This window comes from Lepisosteus platostomus, chromosome 27, assembly GCF_059453375.1.
Source record: "Lepisosteus platostomus isolate fLepPlt1 chromosome 27, fLepPlt1.hap1, whole genome shotgun sequence".
Classification (NCBI taxonomy): domain Eukaryota; kingdom Metazoa; phylum Chordata; class Actinopteri; order Semionotiformes; family Lepisosteidae; genus Lepisosteus; species Lepisosteus platostomus.
The window spans coordinates 8,191,624-8,210,490 of NC_142637.1; the positions used below are offsets into that span (position 1 = coordinate 8,191,624).

The 18,867-nt window shown below is 45.1% G+C and overlaps 1 protein-coding gene and 1 long non-coding RNA gene across 7 annotated transcripts in view; one reads left to right on the plus strand and one right to left on the minus strand.

Annotated features, from left to right (window-relative positions):
• LOC148639243 (uncharacterized) overlaps positions 1-1,625 on the plus strand; it is a 28,683-nt gene extending 27,058 nt beyond the window's left edge. The window contains exon 3 of the long non-coding RNA XR_015930859.1: positions 1,318-1,625. This is a non-coding gene — a long non-coding RNA (uncharacterized LOC148639243). The remainder of the gene's footprint in view (positions 1-1,317) is intronic.
• celf5a (cugbp, Elav-like family member 5a) overlaps positions 1-18,867 on the minus strand; it is a 157,678-nt gene that overhangs the window by 17,879 nt on the left and 120,932 nt on the right. For 5 of the 6 annotated variants that reach the window (XM_088622207.1, XM_088622211.1, XM_088622206.1 and 2 more), the window contains exons 4-6: positions 10,625-10,753; positions 8,528-8,607; positions 3,607-3,753 (exon numbers count right to left, since the gene is read on the minus strand). In XM_088622207.1, coding sequence (XP_088478333.1) covers positions 3,607-3,753; positions 8,528-8,607; positions 10,625-10,753 — 356 coding nt within the window. The remainder of the gene's footprint in view (positions 1-3,606; positions 3,754-8,527; positions 8,608-10,624; positions 10,754-18,867) is intronic. The other variant, XM_088622208.1, reaches the window with a different exon arrangement.

Below are 18,867 nucleotides of genomic sequence, written 5' to 3' on the forward strand. Positions count from 1 at the left end.
ATGTCGCTGGATTTAAAGAGGTTTTACTCCTGTGGGAAAACGCGGCTCTCTGATTTTTTTTTTACTTTCTCTGACTGTACTGTTACCCCCCTGCTGCTCTCAGCCCCCTCCCCTGGTTTGACTAAAATCCAATTTACTGGCTGTCAGCTCAGCCTTATAATCCTATCCATCGCTGTACTCATGGAGTGGCTCTTTAAGCTCTCCATTTGCCACATACATTCACGATATTCAGGAGCTGCTCCAAATGCAGCCCAGTGATATAGCTCTCCATAGAAAAGCCGTAACAGCTAAAACACTGGGATCCTTCTAAAACAGTCCCATGATGCCTTGGGGCTGGATGGGATTATAGTAGGAGATGATCCCCAATGAGACAAATGACCTCTTGTCATTCTCCACAATGCTTGCGTTCCTAATGCTTTGCCATCACTTGAGTCTTTGCTCTTTAGCTCAGTGATGGTCAACAGTACCAAGTCCAAGAACGGAACAGGTCGGAAGCACTGCCTGTGGTGGACTTTCGTGGCAGAAGTCAAGTTTGTTTTTCTGTGCAAGAGAAGCGCACGGCTGCTGATTATGTGGGCCGCAATGTCTGTAGGTTCTCCTTCTGTCGATGTATAAAGCCTGTTTAGCTGGGCCTGCTTTCCTGCTTTATGTCATGTCCAAAGGAACTTTTTTTCCCTGAAAGGTTCCTACACAGCCCAACCAGGCTCTAGTAAAATGGAAATCGTGAACCTCTAGACTCCGTTTCGCCTCACAATCAGGCACCTCTGACATCACTCCGCAGCTAGTTTATTAATTGTAGTTATTGCAGGAAATGGTGCCTTTCTGAACATTGCAGGTATTGCATTTTCAAATGTAATCTTTATCTTTCATGTAGTGCGTTACGTGGTTAGTTGTATACCAGCATGTTGCATGTGGACACACGAAGGATAGTGCTATTTCTTCAGGAATCTCTCTGCTACAAAACAAAGGAACAGGTGGACAGTAGGATACCTGGGGTTTCCCCATCTGTTGATGACGTAGGTTGTGCTACTTAGGAATCTCCATACGCACACACTCTGCAGTGGGGCCTGGGTGATGCCCGACTAGACTGCGAGCATATGGGAAAAAGGGATCTAAGTCAATACATCACTGGGCAACGTGGGCTTGGCTCAGATTGTGGCAAACAAAGCCATTTGAATACGGTGAAGTAGTTTTGAGTTGGTTTAAGAATATGGAATCCTTCACCATCCATCCCTTGTCAGTTACTGTGATGAGCTGCACCACAAAAAGTGTGGGCTCCAAGGCAGGACTGAGAAGGTGCATGTCCCTCCTCCACAGGTGGGACACCCAGCCCATCGCAGGGCCACGGAGAAAGCCACAGTTTGCGTTCGCCTATCCAACCTTGCCAGGTGGGAGAAAGCTGGAGCACCTCAGAAAAACTCATGTGAACGCAGGGAAGTCACGCAGACCTCCAAGAGCAGAAGAGCCAACCACCTTGCCATAGTCCTGTCACATGCTCTCCTGTAATTCCCTGTTCCACATCTAAGGCATCTCAGCTCTTTGCCCTTCCATAGACAGTACAATATCATGGACCGGGAAATACTGTCATCAGGTTTCGAGTCTATGAACATCATTTTGTGTAAATAATACGAATGTTTAATTTTATGTTAATGTCGATAGTATATTAAATGAGACTGATAACCAAATACATTTTTTGTTGTGTGCTGTAAATGTGATACTATTTGGGAGTGTCCTACTGTGATAAAATAGAATTACAGGAGGGATGACCTAAACTTCAACTTGGCTTTGGATAATTTTGCTATTTTGTAAAAGTGCCTGTCTTCCAAGTCACTTGAGATTTGTTCTTGTTTTTCTATTAAAGCTTTGTTTTGTTGAGCCTGTGGTTTCAGGTGCCTTAGCCTGGTGTTTGCTTGCCTACATGAGCACGAAGCTTAAAGCTTTTAGTCTTGATGCAGCCAGTGACCTTCATGTGGCCTTAAAAACTAGAAAAAAAACCCTTTAATTTCCAGCAGTGCTGCTGATGAGGCGTCCTTTACTATGTAAACAGGTCAGCTGATATTTCCACAGGTGGAAACTTGATTGCTCCTTTCTAGCATTTGGCTCACATACTGAATATTGTGTGCTCTACTGTTAGCATAGGTGTTTACAAGAAATGATGTTTAGAGAGGCTGACCAGTGACGAAGGATTTCCTTTGACGGGAAGCTAGATGACCTGGGGACAACCTTGTGGTTTTCTCCTGAACCTCCAAGCAGCAAGTCTGGGGACTTATAGCATCCTGGAGCTTGAACTCCAGAGTATAACAGGTCTTGGGTGGAAGAAGAGAAAACTTCGTCCTCCCCACTTCCCCTAGACCTTTCAAATCTCCCCTGGTGAGGGGCAGGTCTTTTGGCATCGCAGGCCTGACCCCTGCTAGGGTGGGCTTTGCTACTCGGGTTGCTCGGGGCTGACCGAGACGCGGCCCGTTTGAATCCTGGTTGGGCCTGTACTTGTGCGGGACACGGAGAATGCAGGGATCTGGAGCAGATGTGTGTGAGTGAGCCTCTTAAACGGTGGCTGCGGGAATGTTCGTGGGTAGTGTTGGACCACCTTCCTATATTTCCTCCGGCTGCGGTCCAGTGTTGTTTCGCTGGAATTCCCACTAAGGAAAGTGAGAAGTAATGCCCTAACCCACGCGAGCTTGCCGGATCCTGAGCGATTTGACTCGGGAGGACAGCCCCTTCGCGTGTGTCCACCAGAGCGACAGGGGACAGTAAGCCTGACGGCAGCATAAGCAGTCTGTTATGCTGTGTGCATTGTGGGAAGGTAAATAAACGACTGGGGGATGGCCTTAATGGACTCCCTGCAGGCCTCCGCCCGGCAGAACAACTCTCCCGAAAAAATTTGCATCTCTCCATATTTGACTGGGACAGGCTGCATCTCATGAATTCTGATGAAGGCAGGACTTTTATTTGAGTGCTCAGACGTGGTTTTATGCTGCTACATTGGGGATGGTCAATTTGCACATTCAATGCTCAGAGCCCTTCCCTGTGATGTGAAAATTAGGAAAATAGATAAGCCCCCGAGACTCGGATTGCCTCAACAATTAATCTCTGCATTTAAAAGGGAAAAAAAACTGTGTGTTTATACAGTTTTGCTTTAGAGAGGAGCTGAGGAATACATCTCTGTCAAAAGGGAGCCTTTGCTGAAATCTCTTTAGCCCCTTTTAGGCAGTACCAATTCTACAAACACGCGGCTATTTTTGGAATAATGACCTGAGTAAGCATCAAATGTAAGCAATGTGTTTCTTTAGACAAAAATAGTCTGCTGTTTGTAAGAAACCACAGTAGGGGGGTGAGGGGGTAGCTTTTCCTTGGAAGTAGAAATTTTGTATATTGCTCTGTGGAAATACCGCTCTGACACAAGGTATAGCTTTTACTAAACACCGAGCAGAGGGTAACATCTGGGTTGGGTTGTATGGTCTTTTCTCCCTGTAGGACCTGATGCAGGACACCTACACAGGAGTCAAGACGTTTCAGTGCAAGTCCACTGCTTCAAGTATTGAAGGACTGTACCTGCAGTTACAGGAAGCCGGGATGCTCAGCAGCGACAGGAGGAGTCACACTCACCGCATGTGCGTAGCTGCTGTAGGTGCTGAAGGGCAGAGCGATGGCCGGGTTGAAGATCCCGAATTGCCCCACCATCTGCTGCATCCTGCGGATAGTCCGCTCCTTGTCCGTGTCGGCAAACTTCACCACCAGGCTGGAGGAGGCGCCCTGCAGGTGGAGGGTGAGAGAGTGAGGACGGGATCGAGCAGAGAGGACGCGCAGGATTGCCATTCTTTCCCCGACGGGACACCGATTGTTGCTTTTCGTTTGCGCTCATGTAGTATTCTCACCCAACGTGTATTCGCAGTCCGTTACGCATCCGCTTTTAATGATGAGATTCTCTGTGCCACGAGCATGAGGTTCCTGTTAAATCCACATTCATCAGTACAACTGTGCTGCCATAAGACAATGTTATTTACATCGGAGCCAATTAGCATCTTAATCTCCCCTCCAGATACTGTGCATCCACATTCCTTCATTCTTGTCAAATCTTTCCAGCATCTTCAGGCAAAAGCCTCAGTAAGTGTTCGTTGCAAATATATTTTGGGATTTGTGTTGGCACCTTGAAAAGCACTATAGTAATATGTGTGTGATTACACAAATATCTTCATATTCTAACAATAAAAAAACTGGTCAGTCTTGACAATACCTCTGCATTGGACTTAATTTAAATTTAAACACAAACTTCAACGTATTTGTTGATTTTTTTGTTCTTTTTGAAATGAAAGGAAAATCCTCCGAGCTAGCAGTCAGCCTTCAGCGGCGTCAGCCTGAGTTGTCACAAGCACGCATGCAGTAAAGGGCATGCCCAAACCCCCCCCCCCCCCCTCCATCAGTCTCCAGCGCAATGTTAAAAGCACCAGCCCCCACGTCATTCATTAGAATTTCAAATGATCTAAAGCAGCACTTGACCTTTCCTGCGGTCTGACTCTGTGCCCCCTGAAACTGCTCAATCGATACCCACAAAGGCCGAAATATTATTCGGATCTGTCAGCGGTGAAAGGTCGTGCGTCAGATGAAATAAGCAGCTCCCTGAAATTGATGGGAATGTGTTGGCTTTTAGTCAGAGAGACCCTTTTGCTGCTGGAGAGGCCAAAAAAAACCTTAATGTCAAGGGTGTGTTTGGTCCCGGGTGGGAGGAGTATCTGAATTGCAATGTATTGGAGTTCTTTCATGCTGCAGAAGTTAGATGAGTTTAACAGGTTGCCTGGGTTGCTTACAGGCAGGTAGTAAGGTGGCAGATGAATGCATTTTTTTTTTTTTACTTCTTCACTGGTCTGTCTCAAACACAACCCAGCCTATACCTCCTTTGAGCTGTGCCATGACCTTAGTGTGACCCCAGCACCGTGTCAGACAGACCATGCTGTAGTGCGCAGGCAACGCGTTATTAACCAGGAGCTAAAAACATGTGCACGTGTGCACCATCACAAAGACCATGGACCTTAATAGATGCTGTCTTCTAACAGGCTTGGCTGCCTTGTGTGCTCCTGCACTGAACCAGGATGTTGGAAGCCCACTATCTGGTTTTGGAAGTGACTCCTCCGAAGGTTTTCAGGGTCTGTAGCAAATCTGTTTTAAGGGATCTCAAGAATAATAGAAACTTTCAGTGCATCTCCAGTCTCCCAGTGTGTGTAACATGCTGCTCTTGCTTAAAAGCATGCAGAATTCGGCCATTGTGTGCACCTCTTAATAAGGGTGCTGGATAAACCAAAAGCCTTGGGACTCCTAGCTGGTTTGATAGTGAGGCTTTCATGAGTTTGCCTGGATCTTCTCTGTTCCATGGGAGAGCTGGAATGTGTTATCTGAAGGTATTAAGTTGTCTGACTGCCTGAGGTCTAATACAACTTATTTCCCATTGATGCAGTCTGGAGTCTGGATGCATATGTTAATGCTGTTAATTGCTACCGTTATGTGAGTGCAATGTAAAGGGACCATATTGCCTTGGATCCTGAACACTGTAATCTTCCTGATAGCCTGACAGTTCAGGCCCCTGAAATGCTTCTCTTGTGACATCTGCTGTTCCCTGTGGACGTTAAAGGAGGGCTTTATTTATATCATTTCACTATTTTATTTTCATATTTGTCAAATATTTGTTGCCTTATGAAAAGAGAGAACCAAAGCACCGAAGACAAAGTGGTTGATGCACAGTCATGCGCACGTGGATCAAGAAGCTCGTGTGCCTCTTTCTAGGACGGATTCTTGTGTGTATTTTTGTGTATACAAGAGGCACTCTCAGGAAGAACTTTGTCTTATTTTGCTTGGTTCTCTTCCTCTCTTGCTGTTTGACAAGCTCAACGTCGGCTCTTGCAGGAAACGACTCCGCTAAGGAATGTGCGCAAGTTGGGTTGCGAGAAGGGAATTTGTGTTGCATGGAACTCTGAAGCCCACAAAGAGTGGAGTCGGGAAGCACACACAGGAACGTTTCCAGCCTCCCTGTCACCGGTACACTCTTTATCTCTTTCTCCTTCTCTTCACTCCATTGTGAGGATCCGGAAGGTGCACAGAGCCAGAAGATACAACAGGAGGCAACCAAGGGTCAAAGATTCACACATGGATAGAAACCAAGTGCTCTGGGCATTTTTGATCTCAGTCTCCCAAGTCATTTGCATTAAAGAGACAGGAATAAAAGGTTCTGTTTGTGAAAGGAAAAAAAAAAAGATTCAGGTCTTTGTCAAGTGAAGGAACCAGGTAGCCCACAAATTTCAGAAATTGAGCCTGGTATGTGCTCATCAAATGTCTGACGCATGAATAGGCTTCCTGCTTGTGAGCGTATTGAAAATTTGCTCTGGCTTGGTGCTCCTGAACATCTCAAAACTACGTGAAAGTTTTTTAAGCCTCCGTTGTTTTCTCAATCATAAATCAGGAACAAACAGTATCATTCTAGCAACCTAGACTACGGTGACCTGGCTGTGTGAGAACACTCTGCTTATAAGTAGCTTCAATGACAACAGCTCAGAATAGCTCCGCCAGCAGCTGAGGAGTGGATGTTCAGGGTGTTACAGTTTGCTTTGCTTTGTTCCAGGAACGGAGTGTTTTTGAAAACTCTGTTAGAAGGTTCTGGGGTTTGATTTTCTTATTTATTCATGCTTCCCCTCCCCCCCCTGCACGATATTGTTAGTGTTTTACAATTTAATGATGTACGTTGCCTTAAGGCTGCATCAAATAGAAACGAAAATATCTTAATAAACTGCACTGTGTGTGAGTGGAAGAACAGATTAATTCATTAGAGAAAGTCTGTTTATCATGTAAATTGCTTGGTCTCTGGGCCTTTGGGGCGAAACTGTGCGAGTGCTTGGCAAATCATAAGTAAAAATAAAAGTTATAATCTTGTGAATGAGGGGACGTCCTAAAATATCACAATCGAGCCTCCTTAAAAAAAATAATAAAGCTCTGTTCCTAAATGGAGACGCGCACAGATTCCAGGACGAGGAAGAAAGGTTCATGGAGGTGGCCGGGCTCGCTGGCGGGTCACTGGTCCTGTGCCCGAATCCCTGTTCCCGGTCATCCTGTCCCGGAGCCGCCTCGTGCGCCCCCTGGGGTCGGGGCAGCTCGCTCTCCAGCCGTGGCCCCGGTTTGTAGCCCCGCCGCGGGCGCTGGCAGGCCGCCGCCCAGAGGCGGGCCCTAATGGCCGCCGGCAGGAGCCGCGGTGCCGGAATGGATGGTCGGCCGCGCCTGGAGATGCGACCCATCGCCCCCCTGCATAAAAATTGCACACTTACGCTGACCGAGCCCCTGAGGTGGAAAATAAGATCCGTCAGCGAGGCAGTGACCCGCGAACATGGTTTATGAGCACAGGCGAGGGAGGCATGTGTGCAAGAGTCCAGGCACACAGTATGTGCACTGACTCCAGCGAGCAGTTCTCTTTACCTATGGACCCCGGCGCAGCTGCTGTAGATGTATTGTATTCTCCCTGAAAGTTTGCTGCCGAACACTGTGACGTTTTTTGGTTTGACCTTGTGCACGCCCCGTCCTTTATGAGTCCAGTGTCGCGTCCGATTTGGTCTGTATTTAAAAAATAATTTATTTTCATTTTTTTATTTATTTGTCCTTTTCACCCAGTCCTCCAAGCAAACTGTGATCTCTGCAAGTGAGTACCTATGGTACACGCTCTATAAAGCTGTGTGTAGTTCTATGTAGTATGTGGCACATAAATAAGAGGTTATAGGATCTTTATCTCATGCAAGATTGAGAATAGAATGCAAAGAGATGTAGGAGTGTGGAACAGACTTCTTTAAAGAAATGGCTGGACAATATTTTAGTGTACTTGTATGCTAAAACTACTAAATGCCTTTCTTATGTTCCAATATACGGTCTTTCAATCCTATCAAGGACGTGGTCAGTTGCAGTTGCCCAGATTGAATGCTAATTAAAACTGCCATTGTACAGCTGCCAACCACAGAACGCTAATATAACCACTTCAAGGCATTTAGCAATGAATGCCTACATGAAGCAGAATGAATAATAATCAGTGTTTAGTCATTGTGAACGTATTGTTGTGAGCACGGGATTATAGCGGGGCTCTTCACTACAGCGCCGCGCGTTGAGGGAACTGATGGAGACCTCGTCGTGGGCAGTAAGCGCCGCTGCGCTTGAACACCACAGCTTAAATCAAAGTGCCATAAGATTTCCCTATCAATACACAAGACGGGAAGCTGCACATGAACTCTCACTCCACATGAACACCCCCTCCCTCCTTGCCCCCCAGTCTTCTCCCCTTTCCCCCTCCTTCCCTTTCTGCCTTTCACTTCCTCCTCCTCCTCCTCTCCCTTCTCCGCCGCATGTGTGCGCACACAAATGAATAATTCACCGGCGACGTGGCGAAAGGTGAAGTAAACAGGTCTGGCGCTAATCTCTCCCGAGACGGAAAGAAAGGAGGGAGAGGGGGAGCGAGAGCCCAGCTTTCCTGGCGGTGCGAGTCGCGGAGGGGGGGGGGGGGACTCACCGGCATGGTCTGGCTGCCGTGGAGAGCGCTGATGGCCGCCTGCGCCTCGGCGTGCGTGGAGAACTTGACGAAGGCGCAGCCTGCAAGACGGAGAGAGACGGCGGGGGGCACGGTCAGAAACGGGATGAGAAAATTCAGAAATATTTGGGCCGTTCTGCCCCGTTTGCCATCTCAGGTAGCTCCTTGGGCACCCTCAGTGATATGGTTCAGATCCCTAGGTGCTTTCTTAAGGATTTTCAGTCACACTCCCTTTAATTGCCCTCTAAACCACCGGATGTTTAAAATGGAACAGGTGAAGGTTTTATTCCCCGCTGAAAGGAAGAGAAAAAAGACCCAAGGTTTTGGCTGTGGAGCCTTCGTCAGGTTTGTCTTCAGGTGTGTCGCACAAGGCTCCACAGCCAAAACCTTGGGTCTTTTTTCTCTTCCTTTCAGCGTGGAATAAACCTTCACCTGTTCCTTTGCAGCCTGCGCATGCTGACGTAGCTCCCTACTGGAACTTCTTCAAGATATAGAAAATGACACAAAAGAAGTGCCAAGTGTAAAAAAAAAAAGGTGATGCGTTTCACTGTGTGGTGGTTCAGTACCGGTTCCTGTGCCTGCTGAAGAAGACGTCTCACCTGAACATCAGAGATTTAGGACGCATGACTTTGAATCAGTTGTGCTGCATGGTGATTGTCGGTATGTGTTGATCTAACTGTGTATGCTGACAGTGAGGAAACTATGTATTAATGTATGTCAGTGTATCTTTATTTTTTTAAGTGGAACTGTAGAATAAGGCATTGGCTATAGAGTACTGTAAGAATTCACATATAAAATCAAGTAATGTCAAAGGCAGTCAGTTGTAATGTGGTGTTACATCAGAGCATTATGCAGTACCTCCTTTTAAATGGTACTCATCTGTAAAAAAAAACAGCTCTTGTGGAGTTTGTATGTTCACTCTGGCTTTTCCCCAGGTGTTCTGGCTTCCACCCAAAGACATACAAATTAGGCTTCATTGGCTGCACCTAGTTCTCCCTCCAGGGTTTATCCCCAGTGAGGAAAACACCTGGGCTTCCCAGCTCAGTGTGTGCCCTTCAGCAGAGTGGTGCTTCAAACCTGCTCTGCTTCTGGGACTACGCACACAGCTTGCGTGCGCTGGAATACAGGCTGTAAACTGGCTTCTCCTATAGCTTTAGTGTGTCACAGTCTTCTCTTAATAAAGCGCTGGGAGCTGCTGTGGTCCAGGCTTGACTATTGGGGATTCAGAGGGTGGGCGTGTATTGCAGCATGCTCACACCAGAGTATTGGAAAGTATGTTGAATTGGTCAGCTGGGTGGTGGGGAAGTGCTGCTCTACAAAACTAAAACTTTTTTTTGTTGTTGAAAAAACGGCTGTGGAAAAGGAGCCTCCTAAAAAAGCGGCTTGGAGTTTTTTTGGAGTGGGAGGGGCTCAGAATGTGTCAGTGCGCCTTCTCTCAAGCCGTGACGTCCCTGTTGTCGTCTTGGCACGCAGGTGGCTGGCCAGGAAGAACTGCGTTGGTTCGGCTTTGTAAAGGCGGTGGAGTGTCGTTATAAAAGCCATGTCTGCCAGCACAGACCAGGGATTTGCCTGGTGCAGGCCAACATATGGAAAACATGTTCCCCCTGTGCGCTGCAGTGTTGTCAGAGTATGTTGTGCAGACAGGCTGCAGTACAAATTAGATTGAAGCCCTATTGCAGTAACCTTGTGCTTCCAGGGCTCTCTTTCTGCCTGGGCGTGAGGTACAATAACTACGGCCACTAAAAGACTCCGTTGCTTGAATAATGTTTAGAGCAGATTTCTATCCTGTTCTTATGAAATGTTGCAGAAATCAAATTCCTTATGAAGTTTTATAGGCTGTATGAGGACTATAAGGAAAACCAAGAAAAGGGATGAACAGGGGTTCCCAAAGTTGCCCAGCCTATAAAGACACACATCAAGAGCAGACGTCAGGCTCCGTCGTCTGGGAAACACAGGTTTGAGTCTGTGCTGTTTCACCAGCTGCGACCGGGACGCGCCAGGTCTACACACGACAGCTTAGCGGAGGGTGAAAGCACTTCCTACTCCGTTTCAGCACCCGGGGAATGTAAAGCCCCTCACCTTTGCTGTTTCCGTCAGGGCCTCTTAGCACAGTGCACTCTTCGATGACTCCATAGGGCTCAAAGAGGCGGTACACGTCCTCCTCCGTCTGCTGTTTGTTCAGCATCCCCACAAACAGCTTCCTGTCTTCTGGAACAAAAAACGGAGAAGGGGTTAAATTGGTAAACTTCTGTCTCGCCCCCCCCTCCCTGCTTCTGCCTCAGCGCAGGAAAAAAAACAAGTCCAGCTGCCCCGAGTTCTTTTTTGCACTGGTTAATTCCCAAATCACCTGCCTCTTGTTTTGTTGATGGAATGTTTTAAAACGGAACCGTCTAGGATGAGAGGAACGACTTTTTAGAGGTTTTTAGAATACGATGGCGTTCGCCCAGCAGGGCGCGCGCACTTCAGTGCAGGGGGAGCCTGGGGTGCTCAGTGAGTCAGGGTTGTGCGGCTCAGCCCCAGAGAGAAGGGGTGACTGGGCCGCGCTGCCCCTTCGCCCTTCGGGAAAGAGTGATCTCTAATCGACAGGGAGCATCCGGCCTCCTGGCAAGGCCACTACTCCTTCACTGGAGGAAGGAGTAAACAGAGGCATCCTCTTTCACCGGCTCTTCTGCTCCCACGTCCGCGTGTGTGTTTCCTGAGAGGCGCTGCGACACTCGGTGTCCTGTGGCTTGGGTCCGGCAGTGTACCGTGGGACACAGGTTGTTACGACATCAAGCCGAAATTGTGCCGGATTTACGAGTCAGGGTGAAAGTATATAATTTACACATGTGTGTATACGTGTACGCCAATCAGTTGGCAGCGAGACCGGTGTGAAACACACAGCTATTTTTTTTCTCTTGAGACAACAGATTTTTTTCTGTTTATTCTTTTTGAAAAGAATTAAAGGGGCTGGCCGTCCCTGTCGTTGATCTTTATTGCCCGCGTCCTTTTGCTTTTGAGACGCCGGTAGCTTGGCTCTCTCGCCCAGGGGCTGGCTGTGACCCTGGCCCGCTGATATCTATATTATTGCCGTGTGGCTCCTGGTCGCGGGGCCCTGGCTGGCTCCCCCTCTCTGCGGCCGGTGATGCACTTTTAAAATAATCGCAAGTGTCAGAGCTCTGTCTCAGGAGAAGCAGCCCCGCGAAGACTCTTTATTGTTAGTGGCAGAATCAGAGGGTATGTATCAAAATAAAAGCAATTCAATGTGACATCTGTCACGGTGGATTGGAGAGCATTTATCTGCAAAAGGAATCCGCTGAACTGGAAAATAAAAGGCCAGGACAGTCCTTCCTTGAGCTGGGTGGTGTTGGTGTGTGTGTGTACGTGTGTCGGGGGGGATGGGGGGTGTGGTGGCAGTAGTTGCAGGGCTGGAGGAGACTCCAAACCTCATGGAAATCCACACAAGAACTTAGTGTGCGCTCCCATGATTTGCCTATTTATAACATTGTGCAGTCAGCCCTTCAAATAAAGCAGGAATCCTTCTGTTTATCAGTGCAAAACGGCCTTTTTGTCTGACTTGACATCAAGTGAAATGCATGCAGTTCTGCATTTCAATCTGAACCCCTGCAGCCTGTCTGTACTGTGTCTCTTCAGCTCCACATACCCCCGGCTATTGGCTGAAAACCCGCAGAGAGTTATACCTTGAGTTCCCAATGCGTTTACAGCATCTACAAAAACTGCAGTTAAACTCCTCCTGTAGAGGTAATTTAAATAAAAAAATGCAGGAATAGATGTCCATGAAAAATGCATTTCTTTGAAAAGCTTACTCTGTGGTCTGTGAGGCTGTCATTTATTTACACAAATATATTTTTCTAAAAATATATTGTGAGAGGAAGTGCATGCTGTCGATGTTCATTTTTGAATTTAAGAAAAGGCCCAGGCAAGGGAGAAGAGACACAACTGTTCACCGCCAGGCCTGTATAGTTTCAGAACAGCAACTGGGCTGTTTTTCCACCAGGAAGAAATGGAGCAAGTTTCTGATCAGAAAAGCGGAGGGTATTTTCAGAAACGGATCTAACCGTGCGTTAAAATTTCTCCCTAAGCTTAGTCTTTTACTTTCGCCACGCTTTTTATTCCTTGCTCAAAAAACAAGGCAGCACCTCAGGACATCGCTGTGACTTTTGATTTACAAGAAACATTTGCATAATGCGTAGTTCCCTTAATATGTGAACACGCTCTCACAGTACACACACTCATAAATAACTAAACATTTCTAGGGGAAGCCCCAGTCGACTCGGACTTGATCACGCTGAGTCTAAGACCCGCATTTCTAAATCATTAGGAAGAAGGAGAGTGGTAATGTTGCTATTTAAATCTCTCCCGCACTATGAAAAGACTGTCCCATTGCAACAGGACTCGCTTTTTATTTATTAACTGTATTGACTGACTTTAATGTGCTGTTTGTGGATTACAGTATCCCTGCTGGGAGTCTTGAACGTGCAATTACCGGCTGCAGGCTGGTTACTGCGCAATCTGCTTTCTGAAAAAGCTGTGTGCTGAAGCGCAGGAAACTAATTGAATATACTGGTATGTGTCTAGTTCTTAGTGGAGACACCCCGAGTAAACAGATTTTGTTTCTGTGTTGACTCTAGCATAGATTTTCAAACTAAACAGACTACACTTGCCTTTTTAAATTTAAAAGCGCCAGGTTGATATGAGCGCATGAAGAAGAACAGTAAAAGGTACCGAACAGTGATATGTCCTTTTGTGTGTGGGAGCTGCTGTTCTGTGCCAAAAAGTTTAAATATGGACCGTTTTTTTCACTATAGGTTATGGAGAAGACTATCCAACATGTAGTCCTTCTAGCCCTCTGTACTAGAAGGTTTATGGTAATACAACCAGCAACTTAATTTATAGATTAATCCTGCAAGTTGTTAATTAAGTAATAGACCAGTGTGGTATAAACTGTTAAAAAGGAGGAGATATGTAATGGTTTAAAACCCCTGCTGCACAGTGCAACAGGAATCCAATTTGTTTTACATTTGTTAAAAAGCTGACCCATTTTTTAAACCGTAATACAATTCTTCAGGAGAATGACCTGTAAGAGTTGCAGGCTGAACAACTCTTTTGGGTTTGAGAATTATTTTTTTTACTCATACTTGGGACGGTGCTTTATTTAAATATTTTATGCACAGGATCGACCGGGATCCTGTGAGACCGACTGCATTAATAATAAGTACATGAAAAACAGACAGAAAGGATTCAATACAGTTGAATTCCCCCCCACCCCCCCACCTCCCAACACTGCCCTGTCATGTAGCTTGAGATGTTACCACATAAACACATTTCTGTTTTACCCTGAAATACTGGATCAGAAAAATGAATTTCTCCTGCGTTTCACACACTCATTTTGTTTTGCAGGCTCAGAAATGAATAAAAATATATCTGCAAACAGCAATGACCGTGGGCCAAGCTGCCCTGCAGTACGTACCTCTGCTTCCCTGGGAAGATTTATGAGTACAGCTCTCTACCCAAGATAAACACAGCAAGATATGAAAATGGATCGTAGCTGAAATTTGATTGGCTCTTACTGGCCATATTTTGAGGAAATATGGAAAACAGGTCAGCCAAGGTTATGTTTTCACAGTTTTGCATCAGTCATCATTACTATTTCACAGAAGGCAGTGTTTTAGTCTTTTCAGAAAATCCATTGTGACCACCAAAACTTTTTTCCTACAACATCCCATAATCTTCTCCCGACCTGCAAAACTTCATGAGAAGCGTTGCACTCAAGAGGATGCCATTTGGCCCATCAAACCCCTTTATTTCCTAGTAGCTAATTGGTCGGAGGATAACTAATAAACTAATTCTTAAAGATAAGGTATTTCCATCAACAGCTCTACTGGGTTAGCTTATTCCAGGCTCATAGATCTCATGAGTTGGTTTTTTTAATGAACATTTGAAAAGTGGTCAGAATAATGAATACTTGAAATCGGAGGTCATGTGCAAGGAATTTTAACATTTATAAGTTCCTGTGCATGTTCAATGGTTACTGTGATGGTATCTGCACTCCATAAGGCATTATAAGATTTTTGTTTTCCATCTTGGGGAAGAGTACAACATCACATTTAGAGACATTTCAGATGAATTCTGCTATGGACACTGTATCAGATTGGCCCTTGCTGCTTTATGTAGATTTATCAGTCTATTCTACCACAGATAAATGCAGCTATATATACTGTACATATACTGTATACATACAAATTGACCATAACTTAAATTTGATTGGTTCTTGGTTGCCATGTTTTATTATGTAGCTGCTGGTCTCAAACAAAATTAATAGCTTTTCCAAGGTAATGCTTATAAAGTCTGGCTTCGTTCAGTTTCAGCGAAGATGACGTTTGAATATTTTTTACAGCTCAGTAACAAACCAGACTGCATTGTAGCCTACTGTATATCTTTTGAACAGAGCTTATTCTATGGAATAGGGGTAGTCTGTGACCCAGCATGATTTGTTCAAGTCCATAATTATGAAAAGTAAACTGTGACCTATGATTTTATTCTTGCTGTACCTATTTCCCATAGGCCTCCACAGTGGGATGAGGTTTTGTGAGTTTTCTGTCCAGTGGAGTTTGACCAGCCAGTTTCTGTGCACTGGTCAGTGTGTCACAGCTTGGCACGAGAACTCCAGGACAGAGCAGCTCCAGCCAGAGAGACCAGCTTAAGCCTCTCGGTCATCGTGGAACGTCATGCTGTTTCCGAAGCCCAGGGGCATTTCGTGAATGGAATCGCAGATTTGACTTTTATGAAGAGAGAGCGGGCCGTCTTTGACTGCCATTTAAAATTTTCCGTGACAATAAATAATTTCCAAAACTTGTTTTAAAAACCAGACGTATCTATATCTGCAATTCCGTGGATCTGTAACAGGATGAAATCCAACGAAGGTGTAACGTCTTGTCCAACAGAAAAGGCATCGTGTTTGACTTTTTTGTTTGGCAGAATAGGACTTTTGATAGTAACAATAGTTTTCCACAACAAATGTGTTGCTTGACCCCATAATAGGCTGTATTACTGACCGTGAGATGATATTGAGCCTTTCACATTAAAGACAAATTATCCTGAGCTCCTCAGTTAAATTGCTGTGATCTTTACAGGTGATGTGTTTTGTGATGAGCTGTGTGAGCAAACATGCATCTCATTCGCCTCTTCACATTAACAAGTGTGTGAGAGAGGGAGAGGAGGGTTGCCATGACAACGCTCTATACAGCAGCCTGTCAGTCATCTGTCAGTGAGGGTGGGGGTGGGGGTAGCGAGGGGGGGGGTCAGTTCTCCATCTGTTTGGTGAGTTATGGTGTAAATAGAATTGATTTTGCTGTCAGCTGCAGAGATGAGGACAAATTATTAACAATATTAGATGACTGATAAAAAATACATTTTTTTAAAAGAATACAGCGCAGGACCCAAAATGGAAATCACAAGCTTGTTTTCTTGTATGGGGAGATGGATGGGGTTCACGTTGTCCATTGTATAAAACACATTTTCTGTAGAAATATGAGATTTGGAATGATGCAGTTTAACGCCGTGTTTAGTACCCCATGAAATAAAAAAACATCACAAAATGAAGTATAGTATACAGGTATGTACAAGAGGGCTCAATCACAATGAACCAGTTTCATTGTTTAGTGACTGCAATAATATGAAAACATACATGACTAAGTATTGAGTAATCATATCTTTGGAATGTCATCAATTGGAATATTATTCTAGTGTAGTCTGAGCTCACAGAGTGAAGATGTACTTGGCAGTCTATCCATATGACAACGCTGCCAGAATTACCTTGGAATTGTTGCTGTTTTAGGTTATCTGAATGGAGTGCAGATTGAACACTGGTAGATATGACCATTTACTTGTAACAAGATTTTTGAGGCTTAATGTTTGCACTGTGGTAAAAGAAGAACCTTAAAATGGGTCGAGATCCAGATCATTGTAAAAGCTCTAAAAGACTAGGGGGTTTTCAGTACCATTTCAGCACAACCATCGTTTCTAGAACTTTACAGAATTGAAGGCCTGAAGGCAACCTAGTCTGACCTTAGCACTTCAGAGTTGGCATCTTTTTAAGAATTGTGTAGGCACTCCTTAATCATCACATTGAACACCATTAATAACCTCCTTTACTATGGAGTCCCTTGGGATCTCCGGTTTAGCTCTGTGCATTTGACTCTGCAAAATGTAACCATCTTCTACCACTTTGTCGTCAAGCTGTGAACACACTGGTGCACGGCTGCCCTGCATCCCCACCCAGCCTGACAAGACAGAGGGACCTTTCTAACTGTTGCATCACCTCTGAAAAAAGTGTTTTACTGAACCAAAGTCATGCAGGAGCACAACAGTCATTTGGGGATTGCTTTCAGTTGGCATGATATTGCAGGATATTGCAGTTAGATGATTGGCAGGGTGATCAAACGTTTCTTGCTGCTAGCATTGGAGGTGTGCTCTGAAGCTGAGGAGAAAACACTCTTGCGAGAGCTAAGAAATCTAAAATGATTTTTTTTTCCATGTTTTAACTCATGTTTGTCTGTTCTCCTGCTAGTAAAAGCAAGACACTGAACATGTAATTCTTCAGCACCTGAAGTTGCTTCAGGCCTCCTGCACTATAAACAGGGTTACAAATGCTGTGCAAGACAAGTCTTATTTCTATTCCTGAAAAAATACCTGCTTATCATATAAAAGTATCTACATCTGACACAGTATTGCACTTCCCTTTATATTATCCTCAGCAGTAATGGTATTGCTGTGATTTTGCCAGCCTAGTTTTATAGATTTTTGGTTTTATGTGTCACTATATTGGTATATCCTGGCCCGACTTTGGATTTTAGCGACTAGTAACAACGTTCCTGCAATGTTAATGCAGTGCCATAGAGCCATCCTTGTTCTTAATTATCTACTCTTCCGTCTGTCGGCTCTGATTCATGAGGAGAGCTGCGGACACTCCCTCTAACACCAGCCCGGATGCCTCCCGCCTCCAGTGTGCTCCTCACTGCTTACCTTGTGCTGATCTTGGAGGCTAATGAGTTACCTTCATGCAGCAGTTCCTCTCAAGTAAGTATCTTTTTTAGGAGAGAACTGGTTGCAGCAGACACGCTAAACTTTGTTAAAGTGGCTGCCCAAACACAGTGCACAGTCATGTACATCTTGCACATACTGTAGCACCTCCGTTAAAGAAGTAGTTGGGACTGCCTGCATTTTGCTACCATTTCAGTGATTTTGAAAGTGCAATAAGTTAAACAATTGGTTTACCTACAGGATGTGTTTTTATTTTACATAGCAACTTCTAACGGTAATCACTTTCTAAAGCAGGACTGCACACAGTGCAGCATACTGTAACATAGTTTAACAAGATTGCACAGCAATACAGAAAGCAAGCGTACTTTGGTAGTGAAGTCTTTGTGAGCCTTATTTTGCAGATTTAAAAGATCCACAGTTTAAGGGGGCAGCCACCATTGAAGATGTATTTTCCTTTTAACTTTTGAACACTTGCATCGCTGTAAAATTTAATTTCCCACAGCACAGTGCAGCCCAGTGGACATTCACTCTGTGACCTCCTCCCCCCACACACACAGTGATAGTGAATGAGGAGGAAAACGACAGATGTGAAGGTGAGAGGTGTGAAAAGGAAAGGCGACACAAAGGGAGAAAGACAGCAAAGAAAGAGGACAGTGTCGAGAGAGATGAGACAGGCAGAGATGTGAGAAAGCTTGAGAGGATCAGTGTTTCAAGCCCACATTTGTCAGCACAGCCTTGTGTGGGAGAGAAGTGAGGCAGACTCCTGCTGGAATGGGAGGATGGGAAGGCCAGCCTCCCATACTGTTTAAATCCAACTGTTTCACATGTGGGAGGCTGGGTGAGTAGGCAGTTTATACCACAATACCTCTAAGGCCTTACTGGATATGGGATAGGGATTACAGATATATCTGTAATCAAAGGAGTTGCTTTTTAGACCGATTGCTTAATCCTTACTTGTATAAAAATCCCTGCTTCTTGCTGCACTTCCATTCTACACACTGTACCATTTGACACTTCTATGTAAATTTACCATATATTGATTAAATCTAAAGTGCTCTCCCAAAAATAAATTTAAGCTTTTATTGTACAATGTCAACAAAACACAGTTAAGATTTCTTTGACTTGCAAAAGTGTACTTTTCATGTGCATTGGGACGATCTAACTTCAGGACATGGGTTCCTGTATGGAGACAGGAGGCATGGCATTTTAGTAATGGCAAGAAAGGAGGAGGGGTCTTAACCATGATGTCAAGGCCAGGTCTAGTCTGAATTATTATACAG